The 16739-nt window shown below is 52.8% G+C and overlaps 1 protein-coding gene across 1 annotated transcript; it reads right to left on the bottom strand.

Moving 5' to 3' along the window:
* Nucleotides 1-5946: 5946 nt before the first annotated feature.
* On the bottom strand, nt 5947-16292 carry LOC133345339 (homeobox protein Hox-A9-like). Its single transcript, XM_061556018.1, has 2 exons — nt 15537-16292; nt 5947-6410 (listed from the first exon to the last, which is right to left on the bottom strand). Exons 1-2 carry the CDS (start codon nt 16276-16278, stop codon nt 6166-6168), a joined length of 987 nt encoding a protein of 328 aa, XP_061412002.1. The 5' UTR covers nt 16279-16292; the 3' UTR covers nt 5947-6165.
* Nucleotides 16293-16739: the final 447 nt, after the last annotated feature.

The following is a 16739-nucleotide window of genomic DNA, read 5'->3' as shown; positions in this document are numbered from 1 at the left end:
CGTAAGCCCAGAGGAGCCGTTCTTTTGTCATCATCCGTCACTGTCTGCGATTTAATTACGTTTATTACGTGTTTTTTTTTATAGTGTGTGTGTGTGTTTCACGGCATTGGGCTGTCGGTACGAATATTGCAGCGTGAGATGAGCGCGCATTCATTTAGAGCCCCCCCCCCCCCCCCACCATCATCGCTACGACCCCGCGTTGCACGACAGCGATGTTGAGTTGATCGCTGTGAAACGATTTGTTTAACCAGGTTAAGGACCCACCGAGCTGTACAACTCTTTTCTTTTTAGCTCAACGAAGTCGCTTGCCACGTGGACATTTATAGCAACCAGCTACTCTTGAAACGCACGTTTCTAAATGTGGAGGTTAAAAGGAAAACCGGAGGACCCGCAGAAAAAGTCCACGCGACCAAGGAGAGAAAGAGAGAGATACAGCAGCAGGCGTCAAGGTCGGGATCGAACGCACGACCTCCTGTATACCAGGCGATGTAGCTAACATCTCAGAGCCACCGTGGCGCATTGGTGATGCACACCACCGGCGGAACAAGCTCAGGGCTGGGTCGGATTCACCCAACAGGCTAATACGGCCCTCCCTCGTTTGGGGTCATCCATTGAGTACGTACGTATGGAGGGGGAGCGGGGGGGGGTCACCCAAATGCGCACGCTTGCGTATGGGGGGGTCTACTGACAATGTACGTACGCACGGGGGGGGGGGGGGGTGAAGCCTCGACAATAATGTGTCTACATTGGCCTTCAAATGAGTTCGATAGTCCGGCGGTGGACCATCTGTTTGCTTAGACACGTGAATATTATTCATCCTTTGTCGTTTTGGCATCGATTAGATATCGGCCGTTCTATAGGATTCGGGGGGGGGGGGTGCGTCAGGCGAACGTACGCAGGTTGGGGGGGGGGGTAAAAAGTCCGCGTGCGTACAGGGAGGCGGGGGGTTAAGTTTGGACATATTTTTGCGTTACCTACGAAATGGATGGCCCCTATCCTGCCGGCCATCTTTCGGGCCCCTCCATTGTACGATTGAAGTGTATTCTTAGGTTTTTTTTTTCGGTAAAGTCACGTAGGTAAAACATTAAAATTAATAAAAGTAAAATAAAAGAAAAATCACGACGTTTCGGAGGCAACACAAGCTTCCGTCTTCAGGTGGAACCGTCACAGCCACGACAGCTGTAGCAAGTGCTGTATCCACCTGAAGACGGAAGCTTGTGTTGCCTCCGAAACGTCGTGATTTTTTATTTTATTTTACTTTTATTAATTTTAATGTTTTACCTACCTGGTGACTTTACCGAAAAAAAAAAAAAACCTAAGAATATGAATCCTTGCAGTCACGAAAGCTTCAAATCTAGATTGAAGTGTAACTTTGCCGACCCGCCCAGACTGGACATCTGTGTGTGTGAGAGAGAGAGAGAGAGAGAAAAACACAAAGAGCTTCATGGCTCGTCGGATTCCTTGCTGCATTCTAAATAAAGATTCTGATTGAGTAGCAGCTGAGCGGCAGTCGCGTGACCCTGGGAATATGTATTGGGGGTGTTCATGGCGATGGCAACATTCATGACTTTGCCACGGCAGCGAAAGCGAGGGGGGTGGGGGGGGGATGTTTGTTTTGGGGAAATTAGTGCAGTGAGTGATGCATGTTTGATTAATGCACCTTGAGTCGAATAGCTTTGCTAGTGTTTTACATAGGTCTGTAGATACATACATCTGTTTGATGACTTCATAAAAAAAAATTTGGTGAAATATTACGAGGCCCTTCCCCCCTATTAGCCTGAGGACACTAGTACCAACTTAATCCGGCCCGGACTTAAGGGGGCATCGACCGTAAACAAAGTCAAGCAGGACACTCATGAAGGCTCGGTAAACAAATACTGAACATGATAGCAACGCGAGTTTACGGTGATGGTGATGGTGGGGTGGGGTGTAAATCGTAAATAATCTCCGGCACGAGCTTGTCAACTCATCATCGTCGGGGCAAATTGAGCGCGTGATTGTGGGCGCCTTACAAGCGGCGCCTGACTGGGCATAGGACGGGTGCCATTGCCTCCGTCATAGCCCGCAGTTGCTCGTGTTTCCCCAGGATCCCCGAATCTCGACCACGGCACAGCCCACCATTCACCACGGGGTCTTCCAGACAACTTAGTTTTAACAAACAAACAAACAAAAATACGAGCACCCTCCCCGTCTAGTGTTGGCCCCCTCTCTCATGACCCACTTCCTCCCCAATGGCCCATCCAGGATCCCTCCATCCCTAGATACCCCCCCCCCTCTAGTAATTCCTGTACCCACGAACCTCCCTCCCCCATACCACATCCCTATTTCACCATATCACCTTTAGCTACCCTCATTGTACCACTCGTACTACTCATTTTGTTTAAGCGCCTTGGACAAAGGCGCTGTATGGATATATAAGACGAGATAATAATCTCACAAACACGACTGCAGTAGCAGTAAGCCCCGGGGGGCCCAAGGAAGGTCGTCATCGCCACGCCCCCCCCCCCTCCTCGCACCGACTCGAGCATCTCACAACGTGAGCCCGGCGACACTGCGGCAGCCGAAGCCGCAGTTGATGTGGCCATTAAAATGTTGACTTCCATTAGGTTACAATTTCGTGCTTTTGCACTCAGCGTTGCATGTAATGGATGATTATATTTATGCACGAGCCTTTTGCCCGTCCAAGGACGGGTGTATTGCAGTAAATCTGAAACTTGCAAGGGAAAAGCAGAGCGAGACGTGATATATTCATTGCATCCACTCGTGTGCAATTTGTAAGGGATCTATTTCATTTTAAGGTTATAATCCCTTGTTCATCATCATGACGTCCTTTTTACTCAGATGTCTCAACAGCGCTACGGAGATCGCGTGACGTGAGGGTTCTGCCTTGTGAGTGAGGGCTGTGAGTTGACGCCGAGGAGGGGATAGGAGGCGCCTCGCCCTCCATGTCCATTTGGAGGACGTCACGTGCTCATGAATATTAATGCAGGGGGGGGATCCATGTGCAGGATGTAACCTGTTCATGATTATTAATGAGGGGGGCTGGTCGACGTGGAGTGACGTCACGAGCGTTGCACACAGACATTCTTGGCCCATCGTGGTAGTAATAATGGGGGGGGGGGTCCATGTGGAGGACGTCACCTGCTCATGATTATTAATGAGGGGGGCTGGTCGACGTGGAGTGACGTCACGAGCGTTGCACACAGACATTCTTGGCCCATCGTGGTAGTAATAATGGGGGGGGGGGTCCATGTGCAGGATGTAACCTGTTCATGATTATTAATGAGGGGGGCTGGTCGACGTGGAGTGACGTCACGAGCGTTGCACACAGACATTCTTGGCCCATCGTGGTAGTAATAATGGGGGGGGGGTCCATGTGGAGGACGTCACCTGCTCATGATTATTAATGAGGGGGGCTGGTCAAAGTGGAGTGACGTCACGAGCCCTAAGGACAGCCACTGCTGGGTGATTATAGTCGGTATGTGTGTGTGTGTGTATCCACTCGTGTGTCTGCAGTCGTTTTTTTGTAATATTCAACGCACGTCACAGCACAACACGATTCGACATTGCGTTACATGTAATAGGTGGTTCTTTAAAAACAAACCTGACGCGTGAGCACGTTTTGAAACATACATGCGCTTGTGTGTGTCTCAAGTCAGCGTGTGTTCCAATCCATGGGCCTCCCCTAGGCCGACTCAGCCTGAAACGAGTACCTGGTGCGGTGTGTAAATACCAGCACTGGGAAGACAAAGGCGGCCCGGCGTGGTGTTGGCCACCCATCCCCTCGTGTGCCCTTCTGGCCTTAATAGGCGCTACTCGCTAACAGCACTTGCCCCAGCAGCATGGTAAAGACTATAGGGGGGACCTTTGTCTTTGTGAGCGGGAGAGGTTTGCTCCAACTTTGATGTCTGTGCAAGTGTCACGTGACCCCTTCTCTTAACACCGGAAGCGAACTCCTTGGATTTCAACGTTTAATATTTTATTATTATTATTCTTTAAAAGACTTATATTTACATCGCAGACGCCAACGATAAATGAAAGGAATATTACGCGACAATCTTTACACCCCCCAACCCGCCACAAAAAAACAACAGAAGTTCACAGTATAAGCACACGCTCGCGGTGGTGGCGGCGAGTGTTTTGCATCCAGACGCATGCGGGCAGCGGGTTCACGATCATGGGACGCGTGGAGTGTGTGGAGAGCGGTGGCGCAGCGGTTAGCGCGCTCCGCTACGATCCCGGCGGCCACTCCCGCTCACGGCAAAACACCACCCGGTGACGATTGTCTGAGAACCCGGTCCTGGGCTCTCCCCGGAGTCGCCTCGGCACTCGAGCGAGTTGCCTTGTGCGCGCTGTGTAAACATCGACCGGCGCGAGGGAGACAAAGGCGGCCGGGCGAGGTGCTAGCCACCCACCTCTGTGCCGTTTCGGCCCTTCATCAGGCGCTCGCTAACAGCACTTGCCCCAACAAGCACTCTGCTGAGGCCTCTACGGGGGAGGGGACGGGTTCTTTGTCTTGTGCGGGAGGGGGGGGGCATACACAAGAGCACATCCGGCATGTACACGAAGGGTCGAGCGTGGGAGGAGGGGTCGGCTACGCGGGGGTGGAGAATTGTCATCCCACTCACCCCTCCTGCAACTACCCCACCCACCCACGGCTCTCGTCACCCACGTTCCGCCCCCCCGCCCCCCATTCTCACCTCCGGCCCCTGCCCAGCACCTCCGCATGCTGCATGCGTCTGCAACGAGCACCCAAACACGGCCATCGAAATGCGAGAGGAGGAAAACGCACCACCCCGAATCGTGTGTGCGCTCGTGTGTGCGCGTGTGCGCGTGCTCGTGTGTGTGTGTGTGCGCTCGTGTGTGCGCTCGTGTGTGTGCGTGTGTGCGCTCGTGTGTGCGTTCATTCAGCAGCCTGCTGGGGCTACACGCGGGGCATCCGTTGACATCGTGTGCGCACTCTGCGTTCCTTTGGGGGGCAAGTGCTGATGAAGGCCGACACGAGGGGAGGGGGGGGTCTTTGGGGTGCGGAGTGACCACCACCACCAACCACCACCACCACCAACCACCACCAACCACCACCACCACCACCACGCAGGTCGCCTTTGTCTCCTTAGTTCGGTGGGGAGCGGTGGTGCAGTGGTTAGCGCTGCGCCGCGCTACGAACCACACCCAACCACAGGTCGCTTCCCACTCACGGCCATCAACACCGGCGACGATTATCTGAACCGGTCCGGGGCCTTCCCCTAGGTCGACTCAGCCTCAAGTGTGTACCTGGTGCGGTGTGTAAACATCGGTACTAGGGGAGACAAAGGCGGCCGGGCGTGGTGCTGGCCACCCACCCAGCCCCTCGTGCGCCACAGTGCCGGTAGCCTTCACAGGTGCTGCTCGCTAAGAGCACTTGCCCCTACAGCCTGTTAGAGGCTACACGGGGGAGCTTTGTCTGTGTCTACCTTCATAGGTGCTGCTGCTACTCGCTACTCACAGCACTTGCCCCAACAGTCTGTGAAGGCGACACGGGGCAGGATGGTTGGGTCGTCGATTGTTTTCGCCACCCGTCCCCTTCTTGGCTATCTGTCGTGATAGTACACCTGTAGTCGTGTCTGTCGGCAAGCGCTTCCTCTCTCTCTCTCCCTCTCTCGCCTTACTCAAATATAGCCGAAACGCCATTTTCGTTGTTATTTTATTTTAATATCCATCATATATATATGTGTGTGTGTGTGGCATCGAGCACACTGTAAATAAAACATACCGTGAAACGAGCAGCGACGGCAATGTACAATGGGCGAACAGCGAGCTCGCCCCAAGATCCGCAGCATTCCCGCGAGCATTCGGGATTTGGGACAATTATTATAATTGTATATATGCACAGTAATAACACCCCCCAACCTCTCCGATTCACGTCTCTGCCCCCCCCCCCCCACTCTTTACCCCCCCACCCCCCGCACTCAACGTCCCAGACAGCGTCCTGTCTCGATATCCGTCGCCTCATCATCATTCGCCTCCTCCAAGCCGTCTCGACAGAACGTCGTCGCAGCCTTTCGGGAACGCATCCCCGACGCAAACAGGGGTATCACTATCTCTCTCTCTCGAGTAAAGTCCATCCAACCCGCCTCTCGCAGTGGACACGACGGACGGATGTGTGTGAGCCTGGCTCGCAGACTTTCAGCAACGCAGATCTTTGCCCCGATCCTTGTTCATCTTCTTCATCTTCATGCGCCGGTTCTGGAACCAGATCTTCACCTGGCGCTCGGTGAGCGTGAGCACGCGGGCGACCTCGTAGCGCCGGTCGCGCGTCAGGTACATGTTGAAGAGGAACTCCTTCTCGAGCTCCAGGGTCTGGTACTTGGTGTAGGGGCAGCGCTTCTTGCGGGAGGGCCGCGCGTGGATCCAGTTGGCGGTGGGGTTGCCTGCGGGTGCGGCACACGCGACAACGCGGCAGCTTTCCACGCGCGCAGCGACATCGGCAGGCACCGCACGTACATACAGAGATAACCCCCCCCCGCCCTCCCCCCTCGTATCGGGGGCAAGTGCTGCTATCGAGTAGCCACCTGTGAGGCCGCCACGGCACGCGAGGAGAGGGTGTGGGTGGCCAACACCACGCGCGGCCACTGCAACACAAAAGATAAAGATCCCCCCCACCCCGTGTAGGCTCAACGGACCGATGGGGCAAGTGCTGTTCGCGAGTAGCATCTGTGAAGGCCGGCACCACCGGCACGGCGCACGAGGAGGCGCGTGGCCTTTGGTTCGCCAGGTGCTCATTTAATGCTGAGTCGACCTAGGCGAGGCCCGAGAGGGGTTCAAATCGTCGTGTAGGGTGGGAATTGAACTCGGGTCGCCGGGTTCGTAGCCGCGGTGCGCTCACCACGACACCCCCGCCTTCCCCGCAGACGTAGATGCATGCACAGCAACGCAGACACACGCAGAGACAGGCATACACGGATAGGATCGCAGAACACAGGGAAACACTGACACACCACAACAACAACAACAGCAGCAGCAGCCGCCATTTGCCACGACCTGGCGGTGACGTTGCCATGCGCGCTTGTGCCAGGCCAGGAGACACGCAGACAGACACACACACAGACAGACACACACACGCAGACACACACACGCAGACAGACACACACACACAGACACACACACATACACAGACAGACACACACACCGCTTACACACAGACACACACACCGCTTACACACAGACACACACACCGCTTACACGCAGACACACACGTAAACCGCTCACACACAGACACACACACACACCGCTTACACACAGACACACATGTACACCACTTACACACAGACACACACACCGCTTACACACAGACACACATGTACACCACTTACACACACACACCGCTTACACACAGACACACACACCGCTTACACACAGACACACACGTACACCGCTTACACACAGACACACGCACCGCTTACACACAGACACAAACACCGCTTACACACACACACTGCTTACACACAGACACACACGTACACCGCTTACACACAGACACACACACACCGCTTACACACAGACACACACACCGCTCACACACAGACACACACACCGCTTACACACAGACACACACACACCGCTTACACACAGACACACACACCGCTCACACACAGACACACACACCGCTTACACACAGACACACACACCGCTTACACACAGACACACACACCGCGTACACACAGACACACACACCCGCTTACACACAGACACACACACACCGCTTACACACAGACACACACACCGCTTACACACAGACACACGTACACCGCTTACACACAGACACACGTACACCGCTTACACACAGACACACGTACACCGCTTACACACAGACACACACACACACCGCTTACACACAGACACACGCACCGCTTACACACAGACACACGTACACCGCTTACACACAGACACACGTACACCGCTTACACACAGACACACACACACACCGCTTACACACAGACACACGCATCGCTTACACACAGACACAAACACTGCTTACACACACACACACTGCTTACACACAGACACACACGTACACCGCTTACACACAGACACACACACACCGCTTACACACAGACACACACACCGCTCACACACAGACACACACACCGCTTACACACAGACACACACACCGCTTACACACAGACACACACACCGCGTACACACAGACACACACACCCGCTTACACACAGACACACACACACCGCTTACACACAGACACACACACCGCTTACACACAGACACACGTACACCGCTTACACACAGACACACGTACACCGCTTACACACAGACACACGTACACCGCTTACACACAGACACACGTACACCGCTTACACACAGACACACACACCGCTTACACACAGACACACGTACACCGCTTACACACAGACACACGTACACCGCTTACACACAGACACACACACACACCGCTTACACACAGACACACGCACCGCTTACACACAGACACACGTACACCGCTTACACACAGACACACACACACACCGCTTACACACAGACACACACACCGCGTACACACAGACACACACACCCGCTTACACACAGACACACACACACCGCTTACACACAGACACACACACACACCGCTTACACACAGACACACACACACACCGCTTACACACAGACACACCTACTGCTTACACCCAGACACACACCACTTACACAGAGGCACACACACAGACACCGCTTACACACAGACACACAAATTAGACACACACACACACACAGCTTACACACAGACACACAAATTAGACACAGACACACACAGCTTAGACACAGACACACACACACACCTCTTACACACACCACTTACACACAGGCACACAGACACGGACACCGCTTACACACACACACAGCTTAGACACAAACACAGAGACCACGTGCGCACACAGACACAGAGACAAAGATAGCCCGGATAGCCTGCATCCACTGTCGGGGCAAGAGCTGTTAAGGGGAACCTGTCAAGGTTCGACAGGGCCCGCGATGGGTCAGTGCGACTGTGCCCCTTGACCCAGGCCCGGCTGTCTTTGTCTCCTCAATCAGCTCTGGTTCTTTCGTCTCACAGGCTGAGTGAGGGTGGCTCAGAACCGCTAGATTTTAACTCGCCTCTGATGGTAGCCCTGGTCGGGAATCGAACTCGGAGGGGGGGTGGGTCTACGGGCTCGTGGCCTAGCCAGTGACCTCACCATCACAACCACCGGCCCCAGCTCTCCCCCGCCACACACACAGACAAAGATCCCCCGCTATATGTTTTGACGCAAAACTGCCGTGACTGCGGGAATTCACATTCTTTGGTTAATAAATAAATAAACTCACGACGTTTCGATCGCAACACGAGCGGTCTTCATCAGGCGGAGCGAAAACGACGGCCGCTTTTGTTGCGATCGAATCGTCGTGAGTTTATTTTTTTGTCTTTTGTTCCCATTTGTTGTCTACATTGTGGCGACGTTCATACACCCGCGCCAGGGACACTCATTTGAGGCTGAGTCTACCTAGGGAAGGACCCGGGACCAGGGTCGTACAGGCGTCACCGGTGTTGACCGTGAGTGGGAATCGAATTCGGGATACCGGGTTTGAGGCGCAGTGCGCTACGAATCCCATCACCACCGCCACCACCGCCACCACCACAGTCACACTTGTAAGTACGTACGCAAACACGCAAGTATACACACTCAAGTACACACACGCATACAAAAGTACACACACGTACACATAAGTACACGTAGCACACACACACACGTAACACACACACACATACAAGTAACACACACACACAAGTACACGTAGCACACACACACACGTAGCACACACACGTACACGTAGCACACACACACAAGTACACGTAGCACACACACATACAAGTACACGTAGCACACACACAACACACACACAAATAACACACACAACACACACACAAGTAACACACACAACACACACACAAGTAACACACACAACACACACACACGTAACACACACACACACGTAACACACAAACACACGTAACACACACAACACACACACACAAGTACACTTAGCACACACAGCACACACACAAGTACACGTAGCACACACACAACACACACAAGTAACACACACACATAGCACACACACACACAGCACACACACAAGTACACGTAGCACACACAGCACACACACAAGTACACGTAGCACACACACAACACACACACAAGTACACGTAGCACACACACAAGTACACGTAGCACACACACAGCACACACACAAGTACACGTAGCACACACACAACACACACACAAGTAACACACACAACACACACACACACAAGTACACGTAGCACACACACACAACACACACAAGTAACACACATACAAGTAACACACACAAGTAACACACACATAGCACACACAACACACACACAAGTATACGTAGCACACACAGCACACACACACACAAGTAACACACACACGTAGCACACACAGCACACACAGCACACACACACAAGTAACACACACACGTAGCACACACAGCATACACAGCACACACACACAAGTAACACACACACGTAGCACACACAGCACACACAGCACACACACACAAGTAACACACACACGTAGCACACACAGCACACGCACACAAGTAACACACAAACACACACAAGTAACACACACACACGTAGCACACACAGCACACACAGCACACACACACAAGTAACGCACATACAAGTAACACACACAAGTAACACACACATAGCACACACAACACACACACACAAGTACACGTAGCACACACAGCACACACACACACAAGTAACACACACACGTAGCACACACAGCACACACACCACACACACACAAGTAACACACACACGTAGCACACACAGCATACACAGCACACACACACAAGTAACACACACACGTAGCACACACAGCACACACAGCACACACACACAAGTAACACACACACGTAGCACACACAGCACACGCACACAAGTAACACACAAACACACACACGTAGCACACACACACACAGGCACGCAGGTTCTCGTCTAGGGCGTCTCACGGTGTCACGTCCATCACCTCACCTGGTCTGACCCCCCCCCCCCGCTCCCCCCCCCCCCCCTCCTGTCACTTATAAAACGCGCGTGTGCTCATAAAACAGCAAGCTTCACCCTCATTGTGTGGGACGTGCAGCCGCGGCACGCGAATGCTCAAACCCAACGCAAAGCATCGTATTACAATTCATCAAATATGAACGCAGCACAGCGGACCTGCATCAAATATATGATTGCAATCGTAATAAATAATGTTACGAGAGAATACTGTGTAGTCAACGTGGACAATTAGAGTACAAAACGACTATGCGTAAAACTGTCCAATCGCCGGTGACATCGAAGACACGTCCCTACGTGCTGCCCGTACACACGATGCCCCGCGTGCAAGTCGCTAAGAACGTGTCGTGAAGCTCAACGCGGCCTTGGTGGCTGTCTTGTACGACGAAGGGCTGAAGCGCATTTCCTTGCGTACACGGCAAGGGACAAAATATCGACGCACCGGCGGCAGTGCGGGGCCTGTAGCGTGATGTTATAACGTGGCCCTAGATCTAAAATAAAAACAGAGAAATATTAAAACGCACTTTTGTTTTTTACTTGCATTGTAAAGTAATTGTGTATTTTTTTGCATTTGCTATACAGACAGATAATACGAAAAATCGCTAACCTTAAACACCCGGTCGTTCGTAAAAGTCGAAGGCGGTATAGTACTATAGTAATAGAGCAAGTGCACAATCACTGAACCGGAATTGATCGCTTGAAAACGTTTAGCGCGGGGCCCTTGAGAGTGCGGGGCCCGTAGCTACATTTGAAGCTACTCTTGCTACTAGGCGGCATTACATCCCTGGCTACCTCCGGTAGGCTCAACACTCCATCCCGTAGCTGCACTGTGCACGCGTTCCCTAACGTAGCAGCAGCAGCAGCCATCATCTATCCACTGCTGGACAAAGGCAACCCCACTCCCCCCGCTCTAATCAGCCCGCATCTCTCACGAGCGATGCAATATGGTGACCATATAGGGCCTCTATCGCTCTCTCCCAATCATACATTATTAAACGTGCACACACACATCATCTTAATAATCTTCAAGAACAAAAGGGACTACAGCCAGTCAACGAAACTAACCAACGCGTGCGATCTTACGCTTTGGGTCTTTCGGTAAAGTCACGTAGGTAGGTTCAAAGAAAAATAACAAAAAAATAACAAACAAAAAATAACTGAGATTCTGAACCAGACGGGGGAAGGGTGGTGGTGGTGAGTGGTGGGATGAGACGATCGGTGTCTTGCTGTCGTCTCTGTCGCCTGACGCGATGTTGATTCGTGATGTGACGACACGAGATCGACTATCCCCCCCCCTGTCTCCCCCTGCTCCCCCCGCCCCTCGTTGGGATGCGACCTTGAGGCCGCATCCCCAACCAGAGGTCAGGCTGGCCCAGCAGCTACGATGACACATCGGGTTAGTTACAATATTTATTAAAAAACTGCCATTAAAACATGCTCATATGTGGTGTTTTTTTTGTGTTTGATTAATCTGTTAATATATATTTTGTTTCCGCTTTTCAGAGGACGTTTGCAAATGGAAAGTCGAGTGACTGAATTGAGACGACACGTAAGTGATGGATGCTCAAATATGACACATTTGCACTTTGAAAAACAAGTCCTAAATTGTTTTCAAAAAATACTTCGTGCATAAATATTATTCGTGGAAGATCACTTGCCACGTTTGTTGTTAATATCAATTAAATTCCCCTTTATGATTTCTTACAAATAATTATTATAACCCTATATGATCTGATTCTTGGCCCACCCTTTATATATGCATTGGCCGTGCGGTTATACATATTTGGAGAAGTCTGATACAGTATATATATATCCCGGCCTATACTGTGAGTCTGTTAGTGATGTGCAAGTTTACATGCGTGAGTGTGTGCTGCTGCTGTTGCTGTTGCTGCATACATGCGTGTTGTATCTGGAAGCATGTAAATATATGAACTGTACATGCGGTTAGTTTGTGTGCATTGCTATACTGTAAACACAATGTCTGATGTGTGTACGTCGTGTGTTTTGAACATGCATGTATTCAATGTGTTACGTGTAATGCTTTGTAAGGATGTCTGCTCTGTGTATATCGACTATGTATATATGTATGTTGAACTCGGCTTTGTGCGTGGTACAGTGCATTAGTATTCTTTGTATGTTGCAGTCGTGTCGCCTGTGTGTCTGTAGTTTTTGTCCACCGTGCATAATTGCGCAGTGCTCTCAAAAAGGCGCACACTGTGATGACACGTAATGGTCTGTTTTATAATAATACTATAACATTATGAAATTGTTATATATATATATATACACGCGCGCGCACGCAAACACTTACACGTGCATTTACAAATTGACCGACCGAGGTAGGTAACTTATAATCACAGTATTATATAAAAAAAATATTATAACATCAAACGTAAGCACGCTTATTGTTGCAAGTTATTTGGTGAAGAATGCTGCATTGGCAGATGTGCAAAAGCACAATTATACAACAGTGCGTGGCCTTGAACGAATACAACAACAAAATATATATAATCGGCGACGTTTCTTCACGGCATGTGAAGGCCCATTTCCCGAAACGTCTCCGATTACACACAATTGTTGAGGGCGTCAGTGTTGTTGACGCGTGTGTTGTTTAGATTGCAGTGTGCGATCGGACATCATGTTGTTTTCTATTCTGTATATTTCCCCGGTTAAACGCATACTTTAAAAACTTGTACGACTACAGTAACGCGCCACTGTGTCCCTTACTGCCAGAACAAAATCTGTCCTTGTGACTAAAACAACACACGTGCGTGTATAGACGTGTCGACTTCTATTCTCCGCAAACAAATTGTGATGACTCTCAAAGGAAATTTGTTTTGTTTTGGGGCGGGGGGGAGGGGGTGAAGGTTTTTATTTTCATCCCAAAAAAGAATAAATCTGGCCGGACGTCAACCGAGCGACGATGCCCTTCGCCGCTTTAAGTTTCGCGATGCGGTCATCGATCACGGCGTTGGTACAACGACAACGCGTGGCCTAACGATGGGACTGCGACTCGGACGGTGGCGCGAACGGCGAAGCGTGTTTGTCTTTCCTAAAAATATTTTTAAAAAAAATATTTCCGCGCAAATCGCGTTAAAAGTAATTTAACTCGTTCGTTCGTGGTCCGTTCATTAATTCATTCGCCGAGAGGACAAGCCAAGTGGACAATCGCCCTCCAAACGATTACGCGACTGTGTACCCCCAACGACATTTATCGTAATCATATTTGGTTATATCCATAACACAGATTTTTGCTATGTATATATCAAAGCGGCCTTCATGCTAATTGAATCTCACAACGTCTGAACATGTTTTTTTGAACGCGCGCATTGCCATCACGAAATCCAAACAATGACGGACATCATTAAATAGAAACAAACCCCATAACGATAACAGCACCTCCACAGATCAACAGAACCAAGAGACCACCAACAACACCGCAGGGGAGAGAACAAAGCATCAGAGACTCAAATCGAACCCTCGAGTGGAGGAGGAGATGTCCCTGGCTCGCTCGTGCGTCGCTGGTGGAGCAAGATGCGCGCGTGTGTGTCTGTGTCTGCGTGTCTGTGTGTGTCGTCTGCGTGTCTGTGTGTGTCGTCTGCGTGTCTGTGTGTGTCTGTGTGTCGTCTGTGTGTGTCGTCTGTGTGTGTGTCTGTGTGTGTGTGTCTTCTGCGTGTCTGTGTGTGTCGTCTGTGTGTGTCGCCTGTGTGTGTGTCTGTGTCTGTGTGTCTTCTGCGTGTCTGTGTGTGTCTGTGTCTGTGTGTCTTCTGCGTGTCTGTGTGTGTCTGTGTCTGTGTGTCTTCTGCGTGTCTGTGTGTGTCGTCTGCGTGTGTGTCTGTGTGTGTGTGTCTTCTGCGTGTCTGTGTGTGTCGTCTGTGTGTGTGTCTGTGTCTGCGTGTCTTCTGTGTGTCTGTGTGTGCCGTCTGTGTGTGTGTCTCTGTCTGTGTGTCTTCTGCGTTTCTGTGTGTGTCATCTGTGTGTGTGTCTGTGTCTGTGTGTGTCGTCGTCTGCGCGTGTGTCTGTGTGTGTCGTATGGGGAGCGGTAACGTAGTCATCAAAGCGCTGCGCTACGAACCTTTACGAACCAAGTTCGATTCCCGCTCGCGGACAACATCAGTGACGGCCATCTGAAGCGGTCCTGGGCCTCCCCGAGGTCGACTCAGCCTCAAAGAGGACCTAGTGGCGATGCGTGTGTGTAAAACGTCGCGACATCGGGGAGACAAAGGCGGCCGGGTGTGCTTGCTGGCCAACCCACCAACCCCCTCGTGCTCGCTTAACAGCACGAGCTCTAACAACAACATTCCGTCAAGGCCATACGGGGGGGCGGTAGATCTTTGTCTTTGCGTGTCGTGTGTGTGATGTGTCCGTGCAAAACCAACGACGCACACACACACGCGCGTGGTGCCCTACTTACTGGGATCGATGTGCACCTTGTCGTCGCTCTTCTCGGAGTCCACCTCCGACTTGTCCGCGCACGGGAACGCGGGCACCTCGGGCGGCTTCTCTCGGCGCTCCGCGGGCGCCTCGGCCGGGAACTCGGCGCGCGTCGCAGCAGACGACGACGCGCCGGGCGACACATCGAACGCGGCAGAGTCTGACCGCTCACCCCTCCTCGCCGCCTGCCGATGCTGCTGCTGCTGTTGCAGCAGCTGTTGCTGCTGCTGCTGCAAAGGCTCGAGTTTGTAATCGTAGGAGGGTCTGACGCCACCGCCGCCGCAGAACCCCGAGAATGCCACGGGCTCGAGCCAAGAGCGCACGAAGCGTCCGCCCTCGTCGGCGAGGTGCGGCTGCCCCACGTAGGCCGCGTGCGGGTGGAAGACCCCGCCGGGCTGCGGCTGCTGCTGCTGCGTGTGGATGGGCGACCATGCGGAGGGGGAGACGAACACGGAGCCCTTGGGCTGGAAGCTGCACGAGGGGAAGTCGGGGTGCTCGCTCAGCTGCACGGGGGCGGCGGGTCTGCCCGCCTGCGGGTGGGGCGCGCCGCCTCCACCACCGCCACCACCACCACCACCGCCACCACCGCCCGTGTACCGCGAGGCCGCCGCTGCTGCTGCTGCGGCCGCGGCGGAGGAGGCGGCGCTCATCATTCCGTCCGCCGCATCGCCGCCGATGAGCGAGTAAACGTAGTAGGTGCCGAGGGTCCCCGAGCTCGACATGGAGACCGCGCGGGTCGCCGCCTCGCGTCTCCGCGCTGCAGTCTGATTCACCCCCCCACTACCCCCCCCCACTACTCCACCCCCCCTCCCCCCCCCCAACGACTCCACACACCCCTTCCCTGCCTCCTCCTCCACCACTAACGCCAATGCCTCCCCTGCCCCCGGCACACTCCCCACTCCCCTTGTCCCTTCTCGCTTCGTTCACTCAGAGGGAGGGGATGGGGGTGGGGATCGCCGCTGTCTCGCTCCGAGCCGCTGTGATCGCGGTCTCTCCTCTTTGCACTGTGCCCACGATCACCAACCCAAAGCTGTGGGGGGGCTGGTGGGGGGTGCTGGTGGGGGGGGGGGGGGTGCTGGTGGGGGGGGGTGCTGGTGGGGGGGGGTAATATCACTCCGCCGGTGGAGAGAGGGGGGGGGTGTTCGGGCTGAGTGTCCGAAGTGGTACTCAGCAAGAGACATTT

The sequence above is a fragment of the Lethenteron reissneri genome, chromosome 21 (assembly GCF_015708825.2).
Source record: "Lethenteron reissneri isolate LAM-NWPU_2019-01 chromosome 21, ASM1570882v1, whole genome shotgun sequence".
NCBI classification, from domain to species: Eukaryota; Metazoa; Chordata; class Hyperoartia; order Petromyzontiformes; family Petromyzontidae; genus Lethenteron; species Lethenteron reissneri.
The sequence above is the reverse complement of the archived record's forward strand: the minus strand, read 5'-3'. Positions and strand labels throughout refer to the sequence as shown.